Here is a 26,509-nt window from a genome sequence, read left to right as displayed (position 1 = left end):
TGCAAACTTAACATTATTACTCCTTTTGCAGGGTTCGGTACTGCTCCTGTGTCCTCAAATGCTGCAATGCCATCATTCACATTCGGTGTTCAGTCATCGTCCTCTGACTCTGTTCGTACATTAAGTAGCCCGAGAAGTTTTACATTTAGCGAACAAGGGGGCTTCAAGTTTGGTATTGCATTTGAATCTGCATCCTCCAACACTGGGACTGGGGGTTTTAAGTTTGCTAGCAGTTCAGGGGACTTCAAATTTGGAGTTTCTTCCTCAGACTCCAAATCAGAAGACAGTAAAAAAGAAGAGAAAAACAACAGTTTTACCTTTGGACTTCCATCTACAAGTAGTCAGGCTCCTTCAGCATTTCAGTTTGGGACAGGGAGCCTGGGGCAGCAGGAAAAGAAAGAGGAACCAGTCTTGGGAGGCTTCAGTTTTGGCACAAGTTCTACTGCTTCCATAGCTCCCACTGAGAATAAGACAGGAGTCAGTGGCTTCAGTTTTGGAACCACGGCAGAAAAGGAGGTTGCGTCAGCTTCTTTTGCATTTAAGAAATCTGATGAGAAAAAGGATGAAACTCCTTCCACAAAGGCAGGCTTCTCTTTCAGCAATGTGGAGTCTGCACCTGCCTCACAGTTTGTTTTGGGAAGGACAGAAGAGAAACAGGACTCTGTCACCTCAGTTGCTCCATTAGTGTTTGGAAAGAAAGCTGACAACGAAGAGCCAAAGGCACAGCCGATCTTTTCATTTGGGAAGTCTGAGCATACCAAAGAAGAGAGCACAGCAAAAGCTACGTTCAATTTTAGTTTCATAAAACCATCAGAGAAGGAAACTGAGCAGGCAAAGCCAGCTTTTGCATTTGGGGCACAAACCAGTACTTCAGGTAAACAGGACATCTTTTGTCTGCACTCGTCTGTGTATGCATCAAACAATACCTCTGAAGCCACAGATGTCATAGATGACAAAATGGATGTATGGCATTTGATGCATTAATGCTTAGAGCTCTAGAAAAGGTTTTCCTCTCTGCCACGTGTCTGTCTGTATGGTTGTTGCTGTGTAGACAATTTGTAGCAATTCCTTTCCAGGTGTCTGTGCATTTTAACATTAGGGTTAAACAAAAACTTCACCAGACCTCAAAGAACCTGCATTACATCTTGTGTGAGCGCAGACATCATTATTGTCTCAACGGTAACAGCATGGGGGGGGATAAAATCTTTAGCATGGTGCAATACAGAGGCCTTACTCTAGCATTTTTTTCCATAGGGAAAGGGGATGAGAGAAAAGAGTATTCCCATGTAATTGCATCTATGCTACAGGGCATACTGCTGTAGCTCTACTGTTACAAAGATATAGATATTGCTTAATAAATTTAATCATGCAGTATCGTATTTTGTTAATTTGTTGAAAGACTGCAGTGGAAAATGCAATTTCTTTAGTGACAATCATTGTGTGAGAAACTCTGGTTGTTAAATTCCATTTGTATCGCCTAGCAACCATCTTTTATAAAACAGAGTTCCTCATTAACTTCTGAAGGTTTATGTGAAAGGACATCTGTAAGTGACCCTGAATAAAAGCAGTGCACAGGACTATACTGATTTTAATCACAGTATTTGTATAGTTGAACTGTTACTGAACAAATAAATTTTAGGAGTATTGTGGGATTTGGGGGAGGGTGGATTGATGTTTTTTTTCCCTCCAGTTACTGTTCTGGAGTTTGGCCTAGTCTTGGAAATTTGATGCAAATGCCTTGTGTAAAAAGGAAATCTTAACAAATGTTCTTCAAAATGTTATAGTCCCTTAAAAATGGGATAGATGAAAAGGTGCCTTAACTGCTGGAAAAAAGGTAGTGGGGAATTGAAAACAAGATCACAGACAAATTAGTAATGAGAATTGGACAGAGGAGTGGCTTAGGAAAAGCTGAAGAATGCTTTTTTTAAAAAACAGCTCTCTTTCCAGTGTGTAAAACTGCAGATCAGTGCTTTATAACAGTGCTCTTAAGAGAGTTGTTCTCAGTAGCTCTTAAAGGCAGGTCTTGAAGGTGCTCGGGTAACTTGAGCTGGAAGAACTAGGCTGGAAGGCAGTAAGCTTTGTCTAATTTAAAGCTGTAGGAATAGAGCTATATTTTCAGAGCAGGCTACAGAACAAACAGTAACACTGCATTTTTCAGTGAAACTGTTCTAGATGATTGTTGTTCCCCTAAGAACTTCCAAAATACATTTTTTTCCAAAGAGTTCAGAGGTACTGGTTAATACTGGTTCAGATAATTCTAGCTAATGCTTAATGTTCGTAACCAATAAAGCCCAGACTTCAGTGGTGTTCCTGTTTTTCATAGTTCTTCCATTCCTTTAATTGTGGATGGGGATGGCGGCAATGAGCATATTAAATCTGGATTTTACACAAGTGACAGAGTAGTTAGGCTAGAAGCTGGGTTGTCATTCAGGATTGCTGTTTGTAGTGTACTTCTGTTTGGCATTTCTGAGGTGGTTTATGTACTGTTCTTCCTCTCAGATCAAGGAGCAGTGAAGCCAGCCTTCACCTTCTTGAGCTCCAGTTCCTCCAGCACAGCTGTACCCACATCTTCAGCCAACAGCAGCAATGTGTTTGGCAGCTCCACTGCTTCCTCAAATCCTCAGCCAGTTCCCACTCCCTTTGTGTTTGGACAAGCCAGCAACACTGTGAGCAGCTCTGCTTTTGGCAATTCTGCGGAATCTACAGCATCTCAGTCATTTGGCTTCTCTCAAGAAAGCAAACCAGCAACCACATCCTCCAGCACTGGTGCAGCTGTTGCTCCATTTGTCTTTGGTTCGGGAGCCAGCAGTAGCAATGCAGCAAATTCTGGCTTTACCTTTGGAGCCACAACCACATCAAGTTCAACAGGTACATTTTAAATAGGTGCTCTTCTCTGTTTTTTGCCAAAGGATAGGGGACCAAGGAAATACTGTTTTATGAATATTTTACTTTGGAGAATGTGTTTCAGAACTGGCAGTGGCATTGATTTATGCACTGGACAACTCTTAACTGGCTTTTAATTTGTATAGGAACTTTTTATCGTGAGAATGATACTTCCTGCTTTTCAGCATCAGGCCAGTGCTTAAGGTTAGAAGTAAATGAATCATGACATTCCTCATTTTTCTTTCCCATACCTACAACTCCCAAGTGTTGTAAATAATAGCAAGATTTGCAAAATCTTTTCCTTGACAAGTATGTATAAACACAGTACATATGCATGCAGTTGCTGCTTCTTAAAGGTTAGATTTGTTTCTGATAAATTGATGTATTATGGTCAGTTTGTTTTTCAATTTTCCACTAATTCAGTGAAGACAGAGATGAGACTCTGAAGTTTTATTCATGCTTTATATTCATTACTGCACTGAAGGCCTGCTTGAATTTAGCAGTATGACACAACACTAAAGCTGCTAAATCAGTCGTATTCCTGCTAGCTTAGCAGTTGTTGGAAGTAAAATTGAACCTGTAAGAAAGATGCATCTATTTTGACACTTCATTAAGCAGTGTATTACTGGTTGTTTAACCTTGTCATTCCCAGAAATTAAATTTACTCCTTTTTTGGATTATCAGAAATAATTTGTAATTAGGACATGGAATTATAAGCATTACTGTGAGAGAGCAGTTCTAAATTATGTCAATCAGCAAATCAATTAACCTGCTTACAGATTAACAACTTTCAGAGTCTTTTCACTAGAAGACTGAAAAAATCTTCACAAAGGATTTTTTTAATGCAGAAGCCTTCAACTTTATATTAACTTCACTGTACATCTGTTTTTCTTCTTCCTGGAGAGAAAAACAGCCAGCCATTCCAAGTTATGGTGCAATAGATGGTATTTACTATTGCATGATGGCCACTTGAATTGCAGCAAGATTAATAACGCTGTTTAAAATGTGCCCTTCTGCTTGGCAGATCTGCTGGGTGTTCAGAGTCACTCTTCAGTCATGTATTTCCATTTCACTATTTCTGCTGGCTGTGCAGAACTTGAAACAGTTAAATGAATGAGCTGATATCTGTTGATGTTGCATAGAAAGGAACAGAGTTGTTCTACTAAACTGTGTTTTTTAGTGCAGTCAGATCACTGGGAGCTTGATTTGGCCTCCAGAACTTGATGAATGAACATTTGGGCACGGAAGGGGGTGCAGTTGCTGAGAGGACAAAAGATTCATGCAGAGCTGTATTTTTAATGTGTGACAAAACTAAACTGAATGAGTATTCTCTATATGTGATATAAACAGCTTTTAGTAAACATAAATTAATACGTACTATTCATGGCAGTCTGTTGTAGAATGTGAATCTTTAACACAGTAATTTGAGACTAGACAACGATGGTGTTTGAGATGAATTTTATCTTACTCTTGTAAACATGCTGTTTTTCATGTTACTTAAAGGAAAAGGTGCAATTCATGTTATGGTTGAGGTAGTGTTTGTTTTACTTACTAAGATATAAACATGAAGCCCTATCATAGTTTAAGATGAGTATTCAGGTACCAGATTTGGAAAGTGAGGTTTTAGAACTTTAGTTTCTGGAACAGTTAGATTTATCCTTGTGGGGAAAAAAAAGCATATCGTGAAATTTCTGTTCTTTTCCCTGAGGGCCATCCTCTTCATTTGTGTTTGGCTCTGGATCTTCAGCGCCTGCTGCTGGCCCAGCATTTGGTGCCAGTCAGCTACCAGCCTTTGGCCAGAGCCAAGCATCCAGCCAGCCAAATGCTCCAACTTTCGGATCGCTATCGACAACATTGTTTTCAGCTGGCTCTCAGCCTGCTGCTCCTGCCTTCGGCTCCGTGACGAGCAGCAGTCAGCCCCCTGTGTTTGGACAGCAAGCAAGCCAACAGCCAGGGTTTGGCTCTGGTACCTCCACCACTGGTGAGTGCTGACCATCCTCTTCCTTTTTGGTCTCGCAATTTTTTTATTATTAATTTTTTTTAATCATGGTGCACCTCAAGTTTATTTAGATTGAGAGTTTTATTGCATAAGTATATTGCCAGCATTCTTTTTAAAACATCTATGGGTTAAGGCTTTAAAGTTTGTTTTGCTAATGAAATATGAAATACATGCAAGTAGTGAATGATCTTGAGAATTTAAGTGTAAATAAGACCTGTTTCACACTAGTAATTATTAAAATAAAAAAAAAAATCGATACCATCACCTCAAATACTTAAAGGGAAAAAACTTTCTTTTCCTCTCTGAAGCTTTACAAAAATAATTAAAAGTAACTTACATTTGTACTAATCAATAGGTAGTTGGTACACCATGTTACTTGGTCATTCTTTCCTTAATCAGGTAGCAGTTTGGAGATTAAAATCTCTCTGGATTGTCTGTGTAACTTAACAGTTACTTCGATGGTATAAATTTAGAAGCTTCTTTTGATTAGGTGCAGCATAAGCACATTAAATAACACAGAGTCCCCAGATCGACTGCGTTAACACAAGAATGTTTACTTAAATATCGAATCTACATGATTCAATACTGTAATTTAAGACTTTATTAAACAGTAAACTTCAGTGTACACAGGCAAAAACCTAATGGTGGTCCAGAAATAAGCAAACAATTCATTAGCAGTATGCCAGTACTGTTACTTTAAGAATACCTTTATGATTCTCTATGAAGTAAAAGATTTTTTCTCTGTGCTGTTCCCATAGTAATCTAGCATTTCTGGTACAGTCAACCCAAAATAATTTGTCATCTTGAGCAACCTGCAAAAACATTTGTTAAAGACAGTAGGAAGTGTGGTGATTTTGCTGGAGATGAAGAACTCAGATTTTGACTTTCCTTTTCACTTTCGCTCCCACCCCATCTTCCCAGGTCCTGTATTCCAGTTTGGAAGTAATACTGCTAATTTCAACTTTCCAAACAACCCAAGAGTATTTACTTTTGGTGCAAATCCTAATGCACCAACAGCACCGGCACAGCCTTCTGGCTCTTCAGGATTTTCATTCAACCAGCCTCCAGCATTTACAGTGGGGTAAGACTACAGCTGAGGATTGGGCAAGGGTAGGAGACAGGTAGTAAGGGGAAGAGGCCGTATCAGAATTTGACTTGAACTATGGGTAATAACAGTTGGACAGTGGTGAGCCTCTCCTGCTGTTAAAATACAGAGGTATTCAGATGAACCTTGGAATTTGTATCTAAATTTGGCATCCTTCCTTGATGTATTAGCTTGACTGACTAACAAACCAATGCTACTTTTAAAGGAGCCTAGTACTCAGAAATACCACACATCAACATATGTGAAATTTTCTCATTCCTGAAAAGTAAAATCTCTATCCCTTATGCTGCTACTTGCCTTCTGCATGAGAGATGTAATTACTTTTTGTTTTTGGAACTCTTCCTGTTTAGCGTTTACCATTTGTTGCCATCTGATAACTAGTGAGACAGACTCTAACACAGCCATTCTGGAATATTTGCTCAGTGTTACTACTGAATTTTCAGCTACACTGTCCTAAACTCTGAACTACTAATTTCTTTTGATAGGACTAATGGGAAAAATATTTTCTCTGCCTCTGGATCTTCAGTTTCTGGTCGGAAGATAAAGACTGCAGTTAGACGTAGAAAATAATCGTCCTGATTGGTAAAGCAACTTTCAAAACAGCTGCTACCCTGCATCCCCACCATCGTACCTCATGCTGGGTTAGCTGAAGTCAGATCTGCCTAAAGGAATATAAAACTCTGCTGCCCTTTCCTTCCCTCCCCCCATTTAGTTTTTTGGTAACGAGTAGAGTTGGCAACAAGGCCGTTCTCAAGCAAAACTATTTTAGAATCCAGCAACTTACTTCTTTCACTGACTTGGCATGGTCTGGCTATAGACATGAATATAGCCTGCACAGTGAATGGCTTGTACGATACCTCTTCATCTGCACCACTATGTGCGCTCATCTGCGTTTACTGATGCCTCGAAATTGTAATTATATCAGTGAGGGATTCTGTATAGAGTAGAGAATGTTGATAATGAATGATTTCTATGCTGAGTTTGTGCTGGTGTATGTGTGAAGTGAGTGAGTTTGGGTGTATTGTGCACTAAAATTTTCTGATAGAGGAAGACTGATTAAAGGATGATCCATGCTAAGGACTTGTTAGATCTGTAGTTCTCCATTTAATAATTATATGCTATTTCTATATTTTCATTCTTACAGCCCTTTATCACCTGTCTCGCCTTTGTTATTTTATTATGGAACATGTGTAAATACAATTTTGTTTCTCTATGTACTTTTTTGGCATAACAAATCTGTGAAATTGAAATTTTAATTTTGTGTGTTACAGCCATTTTTGTTTAGTATTGTCTCAGATTTTATTATGTAAATCCCATTATTCAAAGTTGCCTAAATCCATTTAGAAAATCTTTAAAATTGGGAATTCGTAAAGTAAGTTTATTGGCTTTTCTGATCCATTTTTGTTTGGACCAAAAACCAGTATTGTACAAAGTATTAAGTATATATTTTTATATTTACTGAAATGGACTGTGGTGACTTTGGATAATAAGGAAAAGTTTAATATTAAAGCCATGTTTATTACAGTATAATTAACATGTTAAACCATGGGATAAATGCCATCAATAAAAACTATGAAATACTGTCTGGCAGTTTTAACTCCAAATTAAGGCATTAGCAACTGTAATTGTACAAGAAAAGGCACTCTATTTCAGCACAGTTGCATGTTTTTTACAACCTCTGCTTTTTGACAGTGACCCTGATGCTGGTTTTAGAGAATCTTAAATTTTTTTTTAGGGTCCCTGCCAATGAAGGGAGTTTCATTGTATGCTTGCTTGGAACCACTTGTCTGCATCTCAGCTGTCTAGCTGCAACTGTTGTATTTAATTTTTAGAGCTTTTTTTAAAGCAGCCCTATCTTACTGATGTCTGCTAGCATTCTAACTGAGAAGGGGAAAGTACATGTGATTCCAAGTGAATCATTTGGGTTGTTCCCTCCCTCCCCCCCAGCACAGGTGTTAGAGGAGTCTCTTAGCAGATGTTGTTCTAGTAACATGATGCAGGATGCTCTTGTTTGGGGTGTTATAGTTGAACTTAGTCACAGTATTTAGTTCATGGCCAAGGGATGATCACTTGCTGCAATTACAGCTGAAAACACCACCACTTCCCTCTCATATTACAAAGGGAGAAAGACCTGCATGACCTACCTAGCTTAAAATAGTTGCGTAAGCTCTTTAAACAATACCACTGCAGAAGACACTATTTTTTTTTTTGGTAAGTATTGCTACCCTTGTTACTATTCACCCCTACTGCTGCTTTACATTTCATAATACAGGTAAGTGTTTTCATGGAGATGAGGTACACCTTTTTCAAACCATGAACCAGACTTGACAGGAGGAGAAAGACTAGCTTTGTGTTTTGTGGGAGTCTTGCAGCATGTGTAGAACTGTGATCAGTATTTCTCTAATTGGAAGAAGTTCAGCAACTAGATTTTGAAATCACACAAGCAAGTTACTATTCACAGAGTTGTTCCCTGCCATTGTTGCTTTTGAGGGATTATATACAATGAGACAGCTTTCACTTTTCTTAGCTCTTTCATCTGCCAAGTACTCATCCTACAAACAGGAGAAAGCTGCATCTTCAGTGCAGCTTGCACAAGAAACCAGCTATCTGGAGTTTACAATAACATATATTTCCAATATTTCCAAGGACAGGTCTGTGTTCTTAGCTTCTAACATTGTTTTTTACCTGCTGTGGAAGTAGTAATATTTTTTCTACAGAGTAAGAGATACTTTCCCTTACACCTGAACTGTTAGCAATAAAATTTTAGCCCACTACTTTGCCTTTTTTTTTTTCCTCTCATGTCTTGAATCTTAGTTTCTGAGTCACTGCTACAGTAAGTAGATAAAAGGATTTTTGTATTCATACTGAAATTGAAAATAGGAAAAACCTTACAAGGAGCTTCAGTTAGTTCTGACAGCTTTAGCATCTGTCAGGCTGATTGCCATTTCTGAACTTTTAATACTTAACTGAAGAGCATAAAGTCTCTGAAGAAACAGTAAAATAACATCTCTACTGTTCTGTGCATGACATCATCTGCTAGCTAATGTCTTCTGTGTGTTTTCAGCTGAATGCCTTCATTCACTTACTTTGATTGGTCTTACATGTAGCAACTACCCGAGGGTTTTCAGACTTTCTTAACTGCCATTCATTACTTGGTCATTTTTATTTCAGAGGTAAGTCAGTCAGTAATATTGTCACATTTGCAAGACTAAGATGATCATCAAAAGATCATGGGAGAGGTAAGCACTGGGATGTCATTCTCCTGCTACTAAGCAGTGAGCCTGGTCCAAAGCCACCTACTCTTGCAAAACACCATTATAAATGAAGATCAGAAAGCGTATTACCCCCCCCCCCAAAAAAAAACCCTAAGAAATTATCTTGTTAAACCTAAAAACACCACTAATGAAACTAAAGTATTACAAAATATTAGCATGTCACTGATTTAAGTTTCCTCACCTGAAGAGAGATTACTTAAATCCCATACACCAAACACCATTTCTACTGTCAACCTAAAACTGTAGATAAAGAATTGAACCCACAGGCTAACAGTTACACACCTAAGAGAGGAACAGACAAAAATGGGGTTTCTAGAAGAATTCTGAACTCAAATTTTAATAAAACATCAACATTGCTGCATATATGCTTTTCCCAAGATACTTAATAAAATGATGATAAACAAATTACCAAAGCTATGTAATCATGCAAAATATTAGGCTTCTTTATTCAAGTTATTCTGAATGTACAAACAATTAGGCAGACTTATAGAATATAAAGTGAAAGTAACCAGTATTTGTACTTATGTAGATTTACACCCATAACATATTCTGGTTAATATTTTCTGCATGCTCCTGAAACTCACTCAATTGTTTTGCTTGGTCTTATATGCAAGAAATAGACAAGTACTTTCACTCCAAACAGAAGCAGGAAAGTTACCTTTTATTAGCGTGATCTGTACTGTTCATAGCTTCAAAAATTATATACACGCCAATTCACTAACACTGCAGTGTAACATACCCTTCCACAGAAAAAGCAGTTGCTATTTCACCTCTTTATTAGCTCAGACATGTGAAATAAATGACAATGCTTAAGATATACTCATGCAAAAAACTTGTCACATGAATGTTCAGATAAAATACCTGAAAAGAGGTGAAGGAATATGATCTATGAAGTAGTAATATCTTAAGGGAAATGATAAACACTGCTCATCTTTCTTTCTACACATTTGGCAATTTAATGAACATGATTAGATGTAGTTTTGCCTTGCTGTCTAATACTGCAGTTCCCTTCTGCTCAGAGTTTGTCATAGGATTTAGGCAACTGCCTGAAAAACAATTTTCTAATTACCTGTCAACACCAGAAAATTGTAGGAACATTTCTTTTAAGGTGGAGTATTTCTAAGTATCCACTTTCCATAGACTGATGAACAGAAAAGCATCTTTTCTGCAGTTAATGCAGCCACTTTCGTTCTTGTCAATCTAAGGGTAATACTTCTAGATTTAACAAGTATTGTTTCTCTCAAACTTCTTTGGCATTTATGAAAAAAATCCAATACTTTCAAGGTAGTTGCTGGCATCACACTGGAGCAACACATTTTCTTTCACTTCTGAATCAGCTCCCATTTAATATGGGCAAAAGATTCTGATAGTCATCTGAATTTCAGGTTTGGGTTGCTTTTCTGTTTTTTTTTGTTTTTTGGGTTTTTTTGTGGAGGGAGGGAAGGTTCAAAAACAGTCTGGAAATCTGTCATCTTTTGGTATCATCTGATGCCATTTCTTCTTACCACAATAGTTCCTGCTACAATATCATAGGCTGTTCTGTTATGCTGAAAAAACAGCAGTGTGATAAATGCAGGGAAAAACGAAGCAATAGAAAAATTCTTGATCAAAGCTCGTATTGTAGACCTGCAGAATGAGAATAAAATATTCAGTGCCTTGTTTTCACTTTTCTGATGTTTTCACTTCAGTTTAGTGCCTCAGTTTTGCAAAGCACAAAGTCAACCACAGGAATTTAAGAGGAGATATTTTACCACCTAACATGGAGAATACTTGCATGATTGAATAATTAGTATTTTATTCTTAGATCATGGAATTGTAAAGCCCAATAACAAAGTAAAGACTTTAATAAAGTAAAGATTTGAAAGACCTTGCAAATCATGTGCTTTCCACAATATTAATCTGACAGCAACATAACTGAGCTAAGAGCACTTACGTTGTCATACTGACATTAGAGGACGGAATCACTAATACACGGCTTGGTGCAATAAGTACAGATGTATCACATGTCACAACTCGTAGTCCAAGTAAAAATTTCCCTGGGGTTGCTCCACCTGCTCCCCAGATACAGATAATCTGTAAAAAGAAAAGCTGTTTGAATTCTACAACAGACTGTTATTGACTGGTCTAGCAAATTTGGTTTTCACCAAACTGTGTAAAAGTCATACAACTTCAAATAAACCAAAATACCGTAAAGACTACTTATTTTATAGACCAATGGTAAGAAAAAAGAAAATTTAAATCTGATATTTATTCAACAGTTGACAGCTATTAATTTTAGAAGCTAATGTTTGTGACTAGTTACCTCATAGAAGCAGACTAACAATCTGTAGATAAGAGCTACGATCATCATTTTCTGAAGATCTTCCATGGATGTATCTTCATCTATTTCTTCTATTATGTAATGCATAGCAAATTTAGAGATGTCCCTGTATAAAATAAGACTGAGCTTTAAAAATAAAACTTATTTGACCCTTGTCATAATACTGATGTCACCATTTTAGTGCTAGAATCCAATCCTTCTGTTCTGGTATAAATTAAAAGAACAAAAACTTCTTGGCTTCTTTAATACTTAACAGGTTATTAAAATTAACTGCACTAAGTTTCATTCTAGGTTCTTGCCTAATCTGTTTAGTCTTTTTCACTTAAGAATTAATTATTCTGTATTACCACTTTTGCAATACGATGTCCCAGGTAGAGAGCTGCAGAACTGTTTTGAAAATACCCAGCATTCTTGGGAGATACACAAGAGATTTTGTGTGCAATCATCTCACTCTATATAAATGTAGTGCATGGGGATGCAAGTCTCTTCCTTGTGGGACCTCTCAAGGAAAAAGAAAAGAAAACACTCTTCTCTCTAAATGCTATACAAGCAAGGGAAGACTTTTTCCTCCTTGAAGATCAGGGCTCTTCACTTTCAAACAATCCCATTTGCTGCTCAACATACTCATCTAGAGGCAGACACTGTGGCCTGCATAGGAAATCTTCAATTCATACAGTCAAAAAAAAAAAAAAAGAAAAAGAAAAAAAAAAAGATGTGCTGCACAAGATAATGAAATAATGAATTAGATATTCTCCCAACAGGATGCAATTTCTGTTGTAAAAATGCCCATTCTTCACAACTGGGAGTTCAGAGCAAGCATTAACTACAGCAGCAGCCTGATCTACCACAACTGTCCAAAGAACAACTATTCACAGTTTCAGTTTCAAAAACATTAATTTATTGTAACCTTCCATCAGATTTAGAAGTGAAATTCTAACTCTCAGCTTTTAATTCACTAAATTTTCATATATGGAAAACAAAATCTCTGGGGTCTGAAGACCGTAAGCTGAAAATTACTGTTCCACACCAAATATTCTGGCTCAGCAATAGTTCTATGAACATCCATAATTTATTGAATTATGTTAGAAAACTGATTTCTGTCTCTTGATAAAATTCACATTCAAGAGTTAAACAGTTACAGCTTTCTAATAACACTGATGAACCTCTTTTTATGAGCAGCTGATGCAAGCCTTAAAATTTCAGCATGAACAAATTCATCAGTTTCCATGCAGTAGTCACATGTCGTAGCACATTTCGAATGCTACTCCACCCCAACACCCTGCCTTACAAGGGCAAAATCACCTCAAGTTTTCTAAAAGGTCCTCCTCAACCATCACCATTCTTTGCCTACTTTTAGCATATAAACAAAAGGTAAACTCCCACACTTTCACTAGATCATGAGACAAACAGAACTTGTTTCATCTTTGACATGGAACAATCAGTTCCCCAGATCATTCAATACAGGGGATCCTATCACATGTGGTATACCTTCAGCTGTTTTATCCTAGCAAAGCTATGCAAAGCATAAATTTGGACTCGAGTGCGCAATATTTTCACAAGATAAACTCTACAGATAAAACAGTAACATCTACTACCTGGAGTGGACACATTTGCAACATGTGTTTAGACAAGAACTTTTCACTAACCCTTCTAAAAGACAATTACTGCTTATACAGAAATGTGCAATCCTACTTCAGAAAAGTCCATCCGTATTTGCACTACTTGCCCTCCCCCCTTTATTCAGACTTAAGGATCAAAGAAGAATTGAGAAAACAGTGCAGCGTGGCACAATCTGTATTTTCCTTCAGTAATGACAAAACCTTTGCCTGAGTCTCTCTCTCAAACCAGCAATGTCTTTTCATGACAACTCCTCAGCCCAACCTAAAGTACACCATATCCCACAAGCAAGAACAGTTCTGAACAGTTCTACTTGTAAGCAACTTCTTGGCTCTTGCAAAAGTAGTAATATTGAATATATGGGAAATTAATTAAAAAAGAGGAAGACTCCCTCTCTTTCAAATCACCCTCACTACTTTACAGAAGCAATACAGACATAGTTGCTCCCATCTTTCCAATACTTCAGTTTGAATCATTTTCAGTCTACTGAAAACAAGATAGAGATATGTGCTGTCACGTTGCAGCTGGAGGTTTTGCCACCTGAATAAAACCAAGAGGTTGGCATTTTAATTGCATGTTTATTTGAACAATAAAGACTGATAATTTACATTAGCATATTTATTACTTTGGACTTAACCCTATTCCACACACCTTCCAAGCAGCAGTTTAACATCTGTCTGAAAGATGTTATCTGTACAGTATCAGTTTACATTTGGAAGGCTCTCTAAGAGGAAAACTTGGATTCTGGAATGTAATTGTACAGTAATGGAATTACTGATTACACCAAGCTCTGATCTCTTAATCAGACAAAAGTAACATTTTGTTATATCAATCCAAAGTGGAGGAACTAAACTAGCCAGGGAATAAGATGTCTGCAGTTAAAGAGACAGACAGAAAGGAAACAGTCTTTGAGGTGAGTGATTACATCAGAGGATAAAAGTGTGAAATGAAGGCTGTTTCAACATAATATATACTTGATGCATATGATGCTTAATCATACTTTTTTAGAAATTCAATTTATGCCAGTAAAGACTGCAGCATGATACCATTACTAGCAATCAGGCCATATTTTAAACTATATATATATTTTACATGCAGGATCTGAAGTAGTCTTTAAAGACTTTTTAAAATAAATTCATTTGACAATTGTTTTTTCTTTGAGATTTTTAAAGGAATTTTTTTTAATCTTGGCAATACCTTCAAAAAAATAAGAGTGCAATTCTAATCTATTCTTAATAAGGAGTTTGTGAGCCTATGAAAATACACTTCTGCAAGTTGTTTCCATCAGACAACCCAAAATCAGAAAGTACTTTACAAGAGGATAACCAAGCTTTTCTCCCACATCTTTGAAAGTTATGAAGTGCCATCATATGCTTAATCATATCATACAGACAAAAATCACACCTCAAAGAACACAAAGCTGTACATAATAATGATTTAAATTGTTCAACTTACTTTATTCCACTGAGATGCATAATACTTAAAACAATGGTTGCCTTTATAAAGAACAGAATAAAAAAATCCACCATCTCTGCTATAAATCTGTGTGCCAATGAAGGGATAATGAACTCTCGACCTGCAAGAGAAATAATTGAGATTATCCCAGATTTTATCGCACTGAAGTAAACACTGTGGTCTAAAAGATATTTCACATTAATACCACTGCAAGGAACATTCTAAGAACTTCATCCCAACCCACATGTTTTTCAAGAAAATCTTATTAAACAGATGCTTTATGACTCAAAACTGATTTGAATTATATAAACTGAGTTATAAGAACCTTCCTAAATTAAATTGTAAATTTTCAGATTTCAGATTCCCCTCATACTGAAAATTACAAGCAAAAGCCCTCCCCTTTAGAAGAACAGCAGTACACTAAAGATGTTCTTATTTTGGCAATCTTTTTTTCAGAACAGCTTCTTGTAGAACAGATTTCAGTAAATCTGAGAGTTCAGGTGAAAGGAAGATTCATGCAACTCCCTAAATCTATCACATCTTTTATTTCCCTCTGAAACTAGGCTTCAAAATGTACCAAATACCAGCTTTCTGAAAGTAAAATACAGCCCGCTTTATGTCGCAAATCATTAAACCATGAACAGGACCAGATTAAAATATTAGCCATATTGAAAGCTTTAACTAAATGTTCTATTGTGTCCCAGTGTAGCACATGAAATTTCATCCCTTCGGATAAGATTTCCCAGGGGCTTGCTGCTGCACTCTGTCGGGATATGTAGTTGTAACCGCTGGCACTTGGGTTTATGTTTATGCCATCTGTTATGATAAGTAGCCTAGTTACAGGTGGTGAGGTACTGCTTTAGCAGTAAGCTCTCTTCCTGTTTGTTTGTTTTTCTAGGCTTTACTTCTCTGAAGACCCACGCCTCTACAGCTGCACAGCCTGTTACAGCAAGCACAGTGGTCTATACAAGGCCTGCAATAAGCAGCTTTTCTGCAGGTAAAGAGACCTCTAAACAAGCTTCATCGTTTTGGCAGTCTGACACATGCGACCCGTGCCTGCAAAACAAGGCCACGGAGAGCAAATGTGGAACCTGTCAAGCTGCTAAAGTGTTGACAGCTGAGAGTACAAAACAGACAATAAGCTCAAGCCCAAGCAGCACCTCTAAGTCAGCAGCCCCCGCAGCAGGGGCGCTGGGCTTTGGAGACAAATTTAAAACAGCACCTGGAACATGGGATTGTGATACGTGTCTAGTCCAGAACAAACCCGAAGCTACCAAATGCATAGCATGTGAGACACCAAAGCCTGGCACGGGAGTAATGCCTGCTCTGACACTGCCAGCGGTCACGGACAGCTCGGCGACAGTTACTTCCTCCTCCAGCGGCACGGATGCAATGGTCACCCCAGGGTTTGGAGACAAATTTAAGAAGCCCAAAGGCTCCTGGGACTGTACGGTGTGCCTTGTGTCAAATAAGGCAGAAGACAGCAAATGCATAGCCTGCCAGTCTGAGAAACCAGGTATGTGGGTTTGCTTTCTCGTTTCACATCTCAGCTTCTGCAGATTCTTTACAGAATGAAATAAATTGCTCATTCAAACAACACATCCTAAGCAGGAGAGCTGTATGCCCAACAGGGAGGATGGAGTAGTGTCTGCCTGCACGAGTGACTTTTGAGGTGGCAGCCAAGACTGCAGTCTGTCACATGAATTGAACTGACTGGGGAATATATTAGTACAGAGCCGAATCCAAGCAACTGTGCCCTGCGTTTGCAGCTGGTCAGGAAAGGTGGCTAGCTTGGATACCTTGATTAAGTTGCAGCCACTTTACTAACTTTCACCAGGGAGAAATGAAGGAGTTAAACATTATCGCTTTTTCTCCTTCAAAACATAATTACAGACTGGAGACATTATCTTTGGCCCCTCTTGAGTGACATCTCTTCCTCTCCAGGGCAGAAAAGTCCGAAGGAAAGTATTGTCTCTTTGGGGCCTCCTCATGGAGGTCTCTGCCACTGTTGGAAACAGTGTCACTTGTGTAACTGGACACAGAGTTGGGGATTTGGGAGTCTTGGGCGCCTTGCCTGTTTTTTTGTTGTGGGGTAGCTTTGAACAAGTCTGTCTTTGGAATCCACTGATGAATCAGTCTGACAAGTCGTTCACAGCCTCCCATCACTTCACAGGGACTGTAAGTTGAGTGCTGCTAACGTTGACTAGCAGTTAGCACCGCCATCAGAAACACGTTCTGTAGTTTTAGTCAAGTATGGCACCTTTCATCTACGCCCGAAATGGGCCGTGTCGCTGTATCATATGAAACACACTTGCTGTTACAGTGTGACATTGGTTCCATTTGTGCTTAAAATTATATAATAGATAATAAAGAAGAAATTGTGTATTTCTATTACATTCCTTGGGTTCTTGGACTGAGTTTGACCGAAATTACTGAACTTGCTTGGCTCGGTACTGTAGTACTCTGTCCACTTCATAACCTAGCAGGCATTTACGAGTTCCTCAAAATGCCTGTGTCCACTTTAGTATTAAAGCAGGCTGTCTAACTGTTTTCCTCATTGCTTAGGGAGTTCAGTGCCTGTGACCAGTAGCAGCGTTTCTGCCTTTTCTGCTTCTTCTGGAGGATTGCTGGATTTAGACAAACTCAAGAAGCCTGAAGGAAGCTGGGATCGTGAGGCCTGCTTGGTCCAAAACAAAGCAGAAGCCACAAAATGTGTAGCCTGTGAAAATGCAAAGCCAGGCACCAAAGCAGAGCTCAAAGGTAATACTTAATGAGGAGTGTGCACATTCTGTGATTCCTTTGAGGTACAGCAGACCTGTTTATTTTTCCTCTAGGAATTTTGCTTAAATGAGGTAATATGCCTGCATTTCCCTGCCCCGAGCAAATTTATGCTTTTTAGAGAAAAGCTTTGATAAATGGCATACTAGTTCTTTACATGCCTTATGTTCTGTTTGTCTGAAGTTTAGACTTGAAAAAAAACAAACAAACAAAACCAAACAACCCCCCCCCCCCCAATATGATCTTTCAAAGAAGTTGGTAGTATATTTTTTCAAAGCCAGAGGGTGGACAAAAGAAGGCCTTTGTGAAAAGGTGCACGTAGAGAGGAGGTGTGTGTGTGAGCGGGTGTTTTGTTTTGGGGTTGAGGTTTTTGGTAGAACAGTTTTGACTCTGGCAAGTTTAGGATCAGAACCACAGCATGCATTGCAAACTTAACATTATTACTCCTTTTGCAGGGTTCGGTACTGCTCCTGTGTCCTCAAATGCTGCAATGCCATCATTCACATTCGGTGTTCAGTCATCGTCCTCTGACTCTGTTCGTACATTAAGTAGCCCGAGAAGTTTTACATTTAGCGAACAAGGGGGCTTCAAGTTTGGTATTGCATTTGAATCTGCATCCTCCAACACTGGGACTGGGGGTTTTAAGTTTGCTAGCAGTTCAGGGGACTTCAAATTTGGAGTTTCTTCCTCAGACTCCAAATCAGAAGACAGTAAAAAAGAAGAGAAAAACAACAGTTTTACCTTTGGACTTCCATCTACAAGTAGTCAGGCTCCTTCAGCATTTCAGTTTGGGACAGGGAGCCTGGGGCAGCAGGAAAAGAAAGAGGAACCAGTCTTGGGAGGCTTCAGTTTTGGCACAAGTTCTACTGCTTCCATAGCTCCCACTGAGAATAAGACAGGAGTCAGTGGCTTCAGTTTTGGAACCACGGCAGAAAAGGAGGTTGCGTCAGCTTCTTTTGCATTTAAGAAATCTGATGAGAAAAAGGATGAAACTCCTTCCACAAAGGCAGGCTTCTCTTTCAGCAATGTGGAGTCTGCACCTGCCTCACAGTTTGTTTTGGGAAGGACAGAAGAGAAACAGGACTCTGTCACCTCAGTTGCTCCATTAGTGTTTGGAAAGAAAGCTGACAACGAAGAGCCAAAGGCACAGCCGATCTTTTCATTTGGGAAGTCTGAGCATACCAAAGAAGAGAGCACAGCAAAAGCTACGTTCAATTTTAGTTTCATAAAACCATCAGAGAAGGAAACTGAGCAGGCAAAGCCAGCTTTTGCATTTGGGGCACAAACCAGTACTTCAGGTAAACAGGACATCTTTTGTCTGCACTCGTCTGTGTATGCATCAAACAATACCTCTGAAGCCACAGATGTCATAGATGACAAAATGGATGTATGGCATTTGATGCATTAATGCTTAGAGCTCTAGAAAAGGTTTTCCTCTCTGCCACGTGTCTGTCTGTATGGTTGTTGCTGTGTAGACAATTTGTAGCAATTCCTTTCCAGGTGTCTGTGCATTTTAACATTAGGGTTAAACAAAAACTTCACCAGACCTCAAAGAACCTGCATTACATCTTGTGTGAGCGCAGACATCATTATTGTCTCAACGGTAACAGCATGGGGGGGGATAAAATCTTTAGCATGGTGCAATACAGAGGCCTTACTCTAGCATTTTTTTCCATAGGGAAAGGGGATGAGAGAAAAGAGTATTCCCATGTAATTGCATCTATGCTACAGGGCATACTGCTGTAGCTCTACTGTTACAAAGATATAGATATTGCTTAATAAATTTAATCATGCAGTATCGTATTTTGTTAATTTGTTGAAAGACTGCAGTGGAAAATGCAATTTCTTTAGTGACAATCATTGTGTGAGAAACTCTGGTTGTTAAATTCCATTTGTATCGCCTAGCAACCATCTTTTATAAAACAGAGTTCCTCATTAACTTCTGAAGGTATCTCTCTGCAACTAGGCTTCAGTATGTACCAAACTCCAGCTCTTTGAAAGTAAAATGCAACCTACTTTATGTCTCAAATCATCAACTCACGAACAGATTAAAATATTAGCCATATTTGGAATACACATTCCTATAGACCGCTTATTATATTAAAACACAGCATGCTGTTCTATAATATGAGAGCCAGCAAATGTAACAGAACTCTTAAATTTAATTGGCCAAGCACAGACAGGGCAAACAGTTACACACTTTTGTTGCTAACCCCTCCTCAGCTGATTAAAACAAAGAAAACATTTAGGAGTATCTGAGAAAAATTCCAAGGTATAGCGTCACAGAAGAATTTCATCTGGACCCATTTGCCATTCTGTATTTCCCAAACAGCACAAACAGGACCGCCCACCCGAAACCTGCAAGGGCTTTCATCAAAGTTTCAGTTAAAAATACCTACCTACTAGATGTAACTTCCAGAAAACAGTGACTGGGTTTGTTAAGTGTTTCTTAGAATGCCTGTCTGGGCTGCACAAACAGGGGAAGGATAAAAAAAAGTGAAAAGACTCCTCCCTCTCATCTCGAAAAAAACACCAAACTTTTACCTAGAAGTAGTTTCTACAATTCAACTGGCAAGACTGATAATCCCTGTCCTGACCTCAGAAGCTACGCAGATGAAACTGAAAGCCCCTGGCAGCTCTGCACTTTTTAAAAAGGGGTAAGTATAAATAAGAATTTGCACTTACTTAATCACTGCTCAATTAATGTACCTCATTTTACATCTTTATTTCATACTTGTTTCACTGACAACTGCATCAATACTACTAAAATGCATGACTTACGTAAATAATGCTTAAGTGGATTCAATTCTTATTGTCAACAAGCTGTCAACAAAACTCTAATTAAAGATTCTTTAACTAAGACAGGAGGCAACACAGCCAATCTCACCACAAGCTACATGCTTGAACATATAGCGCTGGAGAACACAAAGCAAATTAATTCTTTGAAATGAGCATGTGTACTGAAGTTAGTGGCAGAATTTCAGCTGAATATATTAGACTGAAGCAGTAACTGGATAAAGAAGAAGTTAAGTGTTTGGGACCATGAAAATCAGCATCCAAATTATGTTAAACTCCATTATATAGAGAAACTTTGACAACCCATCAACTCTGGCAGATTTCTGTTGCAGTGATTTAAGATATTTCTGGCATCAGAAATCCACTGTTTTGCCAGGAGTTACTATTTGTATTGGAGGGACAGCTGAATGAAATATGCCTCAGAGTCTTACATTAAGCTGGAAATAAAGATGGGTTTGCACTAGTTAGCCAGACAGTAAAATAAGACAGCTGAGGCTTGAACACACTTTTGTTCTGCTGTTCCCAGAATAAGAGCAGTAGTCCCCTACACTAAAGCAAGGAGGAAAAATCAAGAGGGGTGAGGAGAGGAAACATTTTGAATCATGATGACTAAATCTACCAAAGGCCTGGTACTTCCAGAGTGCTACCTATATTGGTGCTCTGATCCACATCTGCAGGCAGACTGAACTGGAAGAAGCAGTTTAATTCCCCTTTTTGACATCCTCGGTAAAGATCTGCAGTATTAACAAACTGTCACTTAGTTCAGTTTATGTACACACGCTACACTGTAAACCAAAACAGCTTACGGATGTATCCATGTCCTGTCCTACCAGCCCTGCTGTGTGAGCCCTAATCTGCAGCAGAAGGGAAATAGCTGTAATCGCTTTAGCTGCCCCAGATAAATCCATATGCAATTGGAAGCAAAAGCACTGGAACAACAGTGGTTGTTTCTAATTCTGTCAGATCACTTTATCACGCAAAGAATTCCCTTTGGAAGTCTGGGTGTTGCAACAATACTTAGCATTCAGAATAGCCACATTGAGCAGAACGAAGTGTTGTTCATACCCTAAATTACCTTCAGCGTATGGTATTAGTTCCTGAAGAACTAGGTAAAAATCCAGGAGTTATTTCAGTCTAGATTTGGTCCATATCATCTTTTCCAGTGACTGGCAATATCTGTTCACAAGCAACATGTAAATGAGGGCATAATTTTTTTTAAAAAAAAAAACTTTCTGTTACAACCACGCTGAAACAACATCTGCTCAAACCCACAACAGAGAAGTCAGTTTGGGAGCTAGATTCTCTTTCTTCTAAAATAAAGAAGAGACAAAAAAATTCTCCCCTCACATTCAGCCACTGAGCTTAGAAATAATGTTACAGATCAGTAATGCTGTACTTTGCCCTAGAGAAAGAAAGGAGATCTGGCTTTTCTCCAAAGTCCTTTAACAGTGCTTTGCCATTACTCAGGGTACTACCAAACACTCATGGAACGTCATCTAGGCGCTCCTAGAGTTTGTGAAGAAATGTTTGTGTTCCAGCTTCTCTTTCTGATGCGATCAGAGCAAAAGTTTGTTTTACCTTCGAGCAAATGTAAACAGAAGCAAGGTTATTCCAAGGCTAAACCTGTCAAAGTCATAACAGAGTTTTGTTCATTTCGGGTCCTGCCACTAGCATGTAAGCATATTTTAATCTCTGCTTCAGTTTCATCTAAACGATTTTGAGCACTGAGAGTCCACTGAGACAGACAGATAAAATCAGCTTAGCTTTCATCATCCAAGCAGACTATTTAAAGAGCTAGACACTCCATGCACAGCTATGGTGCTGTCAACACAAGAGTAAGTTTCACTGGAAAAAATAAGCTCCTTCATATCCATTAAAACATTTTACAGGTATGCAAGTAATAAGCTGTGAATACAAGTCAACCCTCTCAAACCTACAAACCCAGCATTTCGGCTGTCATCTCCCGCACGACAGACCTACGGGCCTGCCATACGGCCAGGTGTGCCGCCCGCAGAGGCGCAGCGCACCCACCGCTGCCAACCCCTCGCTTCCTCCCCGACACACCGCTTCCCAGAACCGCACCGGGGGCGCCCAAAGGCGAGGGAAAGGGGAAGGCGCCGCGAGCCGCGCGCACCCAAGCGCCGCCGGCGGGGGGAAGCCACCTCCGCCCCCAGCCCGCGCTACGCGACAACAGGGCGAGGTGCGAGGGGCCCGGCCCCGCCACCCGCCTCCATCGCCCCCTCTCACCTGCCGGCCGCGCCGCCTCGCGGGGGGCACCGCCGGTGCCGGCGGCGCTGCTGGAGGCGGCCCTGGGCGGCGGGGCCAACCTGCCCGCCGCTGCCTGCCAGGCGGGGGCCGCGGTGGCGCGGGGCGGCGGCCCGGCGGTGGCCGTATGCGCTGCCGCCGGAGCGAAGAGGTAGAAGGGGCTGTAGTAGGCGGCGGCCGCCGGCGGCGCGGGGCCGGGAGGGGCAGAGGAGGAGGGAGGCGGCGGCGGGGCAGCGCGGCCGGGGCCCGCGGCGTACGAAGGCCCGGCGGCGGTGGCGGCGGCGAGCAGGGCGGGCAGGCAGCTCTGCCAGCTCAGGTAGCCGCAGTAGGAGTCCCAGAGCCACTGGTGCACGCGCCGCGCGTACTCCGCCGCGCTCAGCGCCTTCGCCTCCCCGCCCTCGCCGCCAACGGCCGCGGGGGAGGAGGACGAAGAGCAAGAGGGCGACGACGCAGCCGCGGCCTCCCCTCCCGCGCCGCCGTCGCTCCGCTCGCTGTTTGTTGCCGCTGCCGCCCCAGCCACGGGCCGGCCCGGGCCCGGTTCCGCGCCGGACTCCGCCATCTCCTCCGGCCCCTCTGACACTGAGCATCTGCGCTCACGGCGCACGCGCGGGGGCGGTGCCTCGCCTCTCCCATTCGCCAAGGTGGAGAGGGGGGAAATGGAGGAAGCGGGCACAACCTAGAAAGACTCTCTCAGCGCCCCCCCCCCCCCCCGCCGCGGGGAGGAGCGTACCACTCCCCAGCGGTCCCCTTTCTGCTTCGTGCGAAGAAAGAACAAGCTTCGCTAGGCGGTAGGAAGGCTTCCCCCCCCGCAGCCGGGAGATGGTCTCGCCTAATACTGAGGCGGGGCCGCGAGGCGGGGCGGGGTCTCGCGCGCGGCCGAGGGCCGTTACAGCCGTTGGCGTCGCCGAGCCCCTCGGCCCGGGGCTGCCTTATGCGAGAGCCGGCGGCTTAATCCTGGCGCCGCGCACCACGCACAGATAGAGCCTCTTTCCCCCAGCCGCGCCGCACCGTGGCGGCTGACTCCGCCTGCGAGACACGTTCAGCTGCGTCAGGGCAGGCGCCACCCCCTGCGGTCGTTGCCGCGCACCTCGGCCCTGCCTTAAGGAGAGGGCCGAGGGAGACGTTGCCCTCACGCCTCCCCTCCTCTTGTCCCCGGCGGCGCCGCTTTGCGTTTCCTGTCTGCTGCTGACGGGAGTTTGAACCCGTACTTAGGAAACGCCTGTAATTCTGTATAATGCAAGCATTCAGATTATTCTACAATGAATCTGATAAAAAGATGCATACCGTAACAGCAAGGTTTGCCAGTGGTGTGACCACACCGTATTAGCCTTTTCCATCACAAAGAATCTTGTTTCATTGCTGTTCTAGGTTGCCACACGTTATGGGAGCACTTACAATCTTCCACATCACTGATTTCTCCCTACTTGAGCGTGTTTTCTCTTGTGAACAGTCAGAAACGGAGATAATCTTGGGTAGTTCATTCTGTCAATTGATGAAAATAAGTGGCCAAATGCCTTTGACAGCTAAATATTCTCTTTTCTAGAAGCAAGATTGAGGCAAGGAGAAACCTTTTGAACTAGATCCAGAAAAGGGAGTTAAATACCTAAAAGCTGATATTGCAATAGTTAAGAATCCCATCTGAAGCTCTTTATATATAGATGAGTGCTGAAAAGCATGATCTATCAGTGGGAGCCCTTCACAGTCACTAGAAAGTAATAAAGCACTAGTCCGCTTTAAATCTGGCTGTTGTTCAGAGCTACAGAGCTTCATTTTTGATACACATCCCAGCATCTTGTTTTCCAGGCAAGTTCTTAGCCAATTTTTAAAGGAATTGATGAAGCATTCATCTGGATGCCAGTATAATTCCTTCCTTTGCTTGGGCATTCAAACCACATCTCCTGCCTCACACTAAAGTGCCCTAATAAGAGGGGCCCAAGGATCCTCGGATGAGAGTTGTTGGACATTAATCACCAAGCAACCTGTTGTCATTCCAGAGTGGTCAATTATCATTGTGTCCAGTCATATGTGACCTACATACATTCATCCCATTTAGACGTTTGCATCAAGTATGTGTGCATGTACAGAATGAAGTTTAAATGCAGATCTTGGTTAGAGTGACTCTTCATTACTGAAACGTACACAGAGTCGCCAGAGAGCAAGAACTTTACCCCTTGTTGGGGCAAGCAGCCAGGTACTGACCTTGACATTTGAACCAAAAAAGAAATGTATGCATCTACACGAAAGTAAAACACTATACATTTCAGTGAAAAAGAGTGGCACAGCTGCCTCCCAGATTAAGTAAATGTAACATTTCACTGTGAAACTAATCTGTCTTGTCCAACTGAGGATTTTGAGGGAGAGATTGGTTCTAGAAGCTATCATGGCCCACGAAGAGGAGGTTTCTTTCTAATAGATGGACCTTCAGGTGTAATATATACAGAAAACAGAATCCCAGTGGTCATATTTGACCACAGGCCATAGTGAGTCCCTCCCAAATCTTAAGGTACATAGAGTTAGCATGGTTTCTTATTTAATAGCATTGTCTGTTTGGGGAGTTGTATGCAAATTCTTCTATTTGCCTTTTACTTTGACCTGGTTTGAATGAAAAGTAACTAGAAAACTACTCAGGAGTGTGACAAAAATACTACCTGTGACACTGAGAAGCTGTAACAAATATCTAATCCCCTAGCATGTTCTTTAGTGAACCCAGAGCGGAAATAAGAGTGTGCCTCCAATGAAGCTGCACTGGCTGGGTGGAACTGGAACCTAGGGGTTTGGGGAAGAAAAGTCTGTGGTGGTCAGTGATCAGGTAGGGTTTTTGGTATGCAGCGAGACTAAAGGAAGTAAGCTTGAGTGTAGAGGTTCACTGCTGAGTTTTGGGTGGTCAAGAGGTAGAAAGTGTTCTTTATTCTTTTAAAAAGTTTGCACCCAAAAAGCTTATTCATGGATATTTCAACCAGAAAGAGGGAGCAAGATTCTTGTTTTCTAGTAGCCAGAGCATTCCTTGGAGAGTGTTACTTATGATTTTTATCTAATGACTGCTTCATATATGGCAGACACCTTTTTACAGGCACCTTGTGAGGGCGATAGCTACTTATGGGCAATATTTTCACGGGAATCAGTCTGAATCACCTCCAGCAGGGGAACTCAATCTGTCTTACATGTTCTGGATAATTGCTTTACTTGCTAGTGTATCATGTCATTGTGTGAGCATTACCTCCTTTCGCTGTATACTTCTGAAAAAAGGTGACAGCTGCTTCCGCATTTTAGGAGCCGGGCTGTGTGTCATGTAAGGAGAGTACGCTGATGGTGGATGCTGAGTTGAGCTCCTGAAGGATTTCAGATGGCCAAATGCCTAATCTCTAAGAAAGAAATGTGGTACAGAGATTTATGAACATGCACATACACAATAGCACTGAAAGAACTCATGCAGAGCCAGATACATTGAGGACTCAAAACATAATAAGAGCATGAATGGTTTGGCTGAACACACTGAAAAGATTTCTGGTTTTCAAATGCAGACTGGAAATTACTTCCCCTTTTACCTTCAATAGCTCTGGTAGATATTACTTTTAAGTTCAGTCAGGTATTTTTAATGAAATATGCTTTCAATGAAAATATGCTTAGCAGTGTCAAAAACAAAAGATCAAATTAATCATTGATAATAAGAAGCGGATGTTTTTTGTTCTTCCCTTTTCATCCCAATGAAACCCTTTCCTTTTACTAGGATGACAATTTCAAAATCAAAGTAATCTTTTAATGCTTTAAGAATGACTTTCAGGGAGTAGAGTTTCCCAATTTCTTGATAAACAGTACACACGTCCTTTGTAAATGCTCTCGTCCGGCATTTTTTCATTAGCAACAGAGCTTGTGATAGCCTGCACCTCAGCGGGTTTCTGCCACCTGGTGGATACAGAGAGTCACTAGCTCAATACTTCTAATTTCCCCTAAATCCTAGTAACCAATATTCTGAATAACTAAGCTAATACTTTTACAGAGCTTGTGTTTAAGAAAAT

General features: G+C 40.8%; 3 protein-coding genes across 6 annotated transcripts in view; 2 read left to right on the top strand and 1 right to left on the bottom strand.

Annotated features, from left to right (window-relative positions):
* The window catches only part of NUP153 (nucleoporin 153), a 41,164-nt gene extending 33,596 nt beyond the window's left edge, over positions 1 to 7,568 (top strand). For all 4 annotated transcript variants that reach the window (XM_064507021.1, XM_064507020.1, XM_064507022.1 and 1 more), the window contains exons 18-22: positions 32 to 874; positions 2,500 to 2,868; positions 4,592 to 4,864; positions 5,804 to 5,963; positions 6,473 to 7,568. In XM_064507021.1, the coding sequence (XP_064363091.1) occupies positions 32 to 874; positions 2,500 to 2,868; positions 4,592 to 4,864; positions 5,804 to 5,963; positions 6,473 to 6,557 (1,730 nt within the window). In that variant the 3' untranslated portion in view covers positions 6,558 to 7,568. The remainder of the gene's footprint in view (positions 1 to 31; positions 875 to 2,499; positions 2,869 to 4,591; positions 4,865 to 5,803; positions 5,964 to 6,472) is intronic.
* Positions 7,569 to 9,681: 2,113 nt separating this feature from the next.
* FAM8A1 (family with sequence similarity 8 member A1) lies at positions 9,682 to 23,118 on the bottom strand. The gene is made up of 5 exons (XM_064507025.1): positions 22,476 to 23,118; positions 14,655 to 14,775; positions 11,565 to 11,688; positions 11,196 to 11,335; positions 9,682 to 10,888 (listed from the first exon to the last, which is right to left on the bottom strand). The coding sequence occupies exons 1-5, from the start codon at positions 23,050 to 23,052 to the stop codon at positions 10,744 to 10,746; spliced, it is 1,107 nt and encodes a 368-aa protein (XP_064363095.1). The 5' UTR covers positions 23,053 to 23,118; the 3' UTR covers positions 9,682 to 10,743.
* On the top strand, positions 15,492 to 19,572 carry LOC112996979 (nuclear pore complex protein Nup153-like). Its single transcript, XM_064507024.1, has 3 exons — positions 15,492 to 16,170; positions 17,220 to 17,414; positions 17,888 to 19,572. The coding sequence occupies exons 1-3, from the start codon at positions 15,972 to 15,974 to the stop codon at positions 18,838 to 18,840; spliced, it is 1,347 nt and encodes a 448-aa protein (XP_064363094.1). The 5' UTR covers positions 15,492 to 15,971; the 3' UTR covers positions 18,841 to 19,572.
* Positions 23,119 to 26,509: the final 3,391 nt, after the last annotated feature.

Source organism: Dromaius novaehollandiae, chromosome 2 (assembly GCF_036370855.1).
Source record: "Dromaius novaehollandiae isolate bDroNov1 chromosome 2, bDroNov1.hap1, whole genome shotgun sequence".
NCBI lineage: Eukaryota > Metazoa > Chordata > Aves > Casuariiformes > Dromaiidae > Dromaius > Dromaius novaehollandiae.
The sequence above is the reverse complement of the archived record's forward strand: the minus strand, read 5'-3'. Positions and strand labels throughout refer to the sequence as shown.

Bases quoted from the DNA above. Each gene is read 5' to 3' on its own strand.
- LOC112996979 (XM_064507024.1), top strand. From the start codon at position 15,972: ATGCCTGCTCTGACACTGCCAGCGGTCACGGACAGCTCGGCGACAGTT. The intron at 16,171-17,219 runs GTATGTGGGTTT...CTCATTGCTTAG, and splicing joins CTGCCAGTCTGAGAAACCAG to GGAGTTCAGTGCCTGTGACC. The intron at 17,415-17,887 runs GTAATACTTAAT...CTCCTTTTGCAG, and splicing joins CACCAAAGCAGAGCTCAAAG to GGTTCGGTACTGCTCCTGTG.
- FAM8A1 (XM_064507025.1), bottom strand. From the start codon at position 23,052: ATGGCGGAGTCCGGCGCGGAACCGGGCCCGGGCCGGCCCGTGGCTGGG. The intron at 11,689-14,654 runs GTAAGTTGAACA...TATTTTATACAG, and splicing joins ATGCATCTCAGTGGAATAAA to GGACATCTCTAAATTTGCTA. The intron at 10,889-11,195 runs GTAAGTGCTCTT...CTCATTCTGCAG, and splicing joins TCTAATGTCAGTATGACAAC to GTCTACAATACGAGCTTTGA.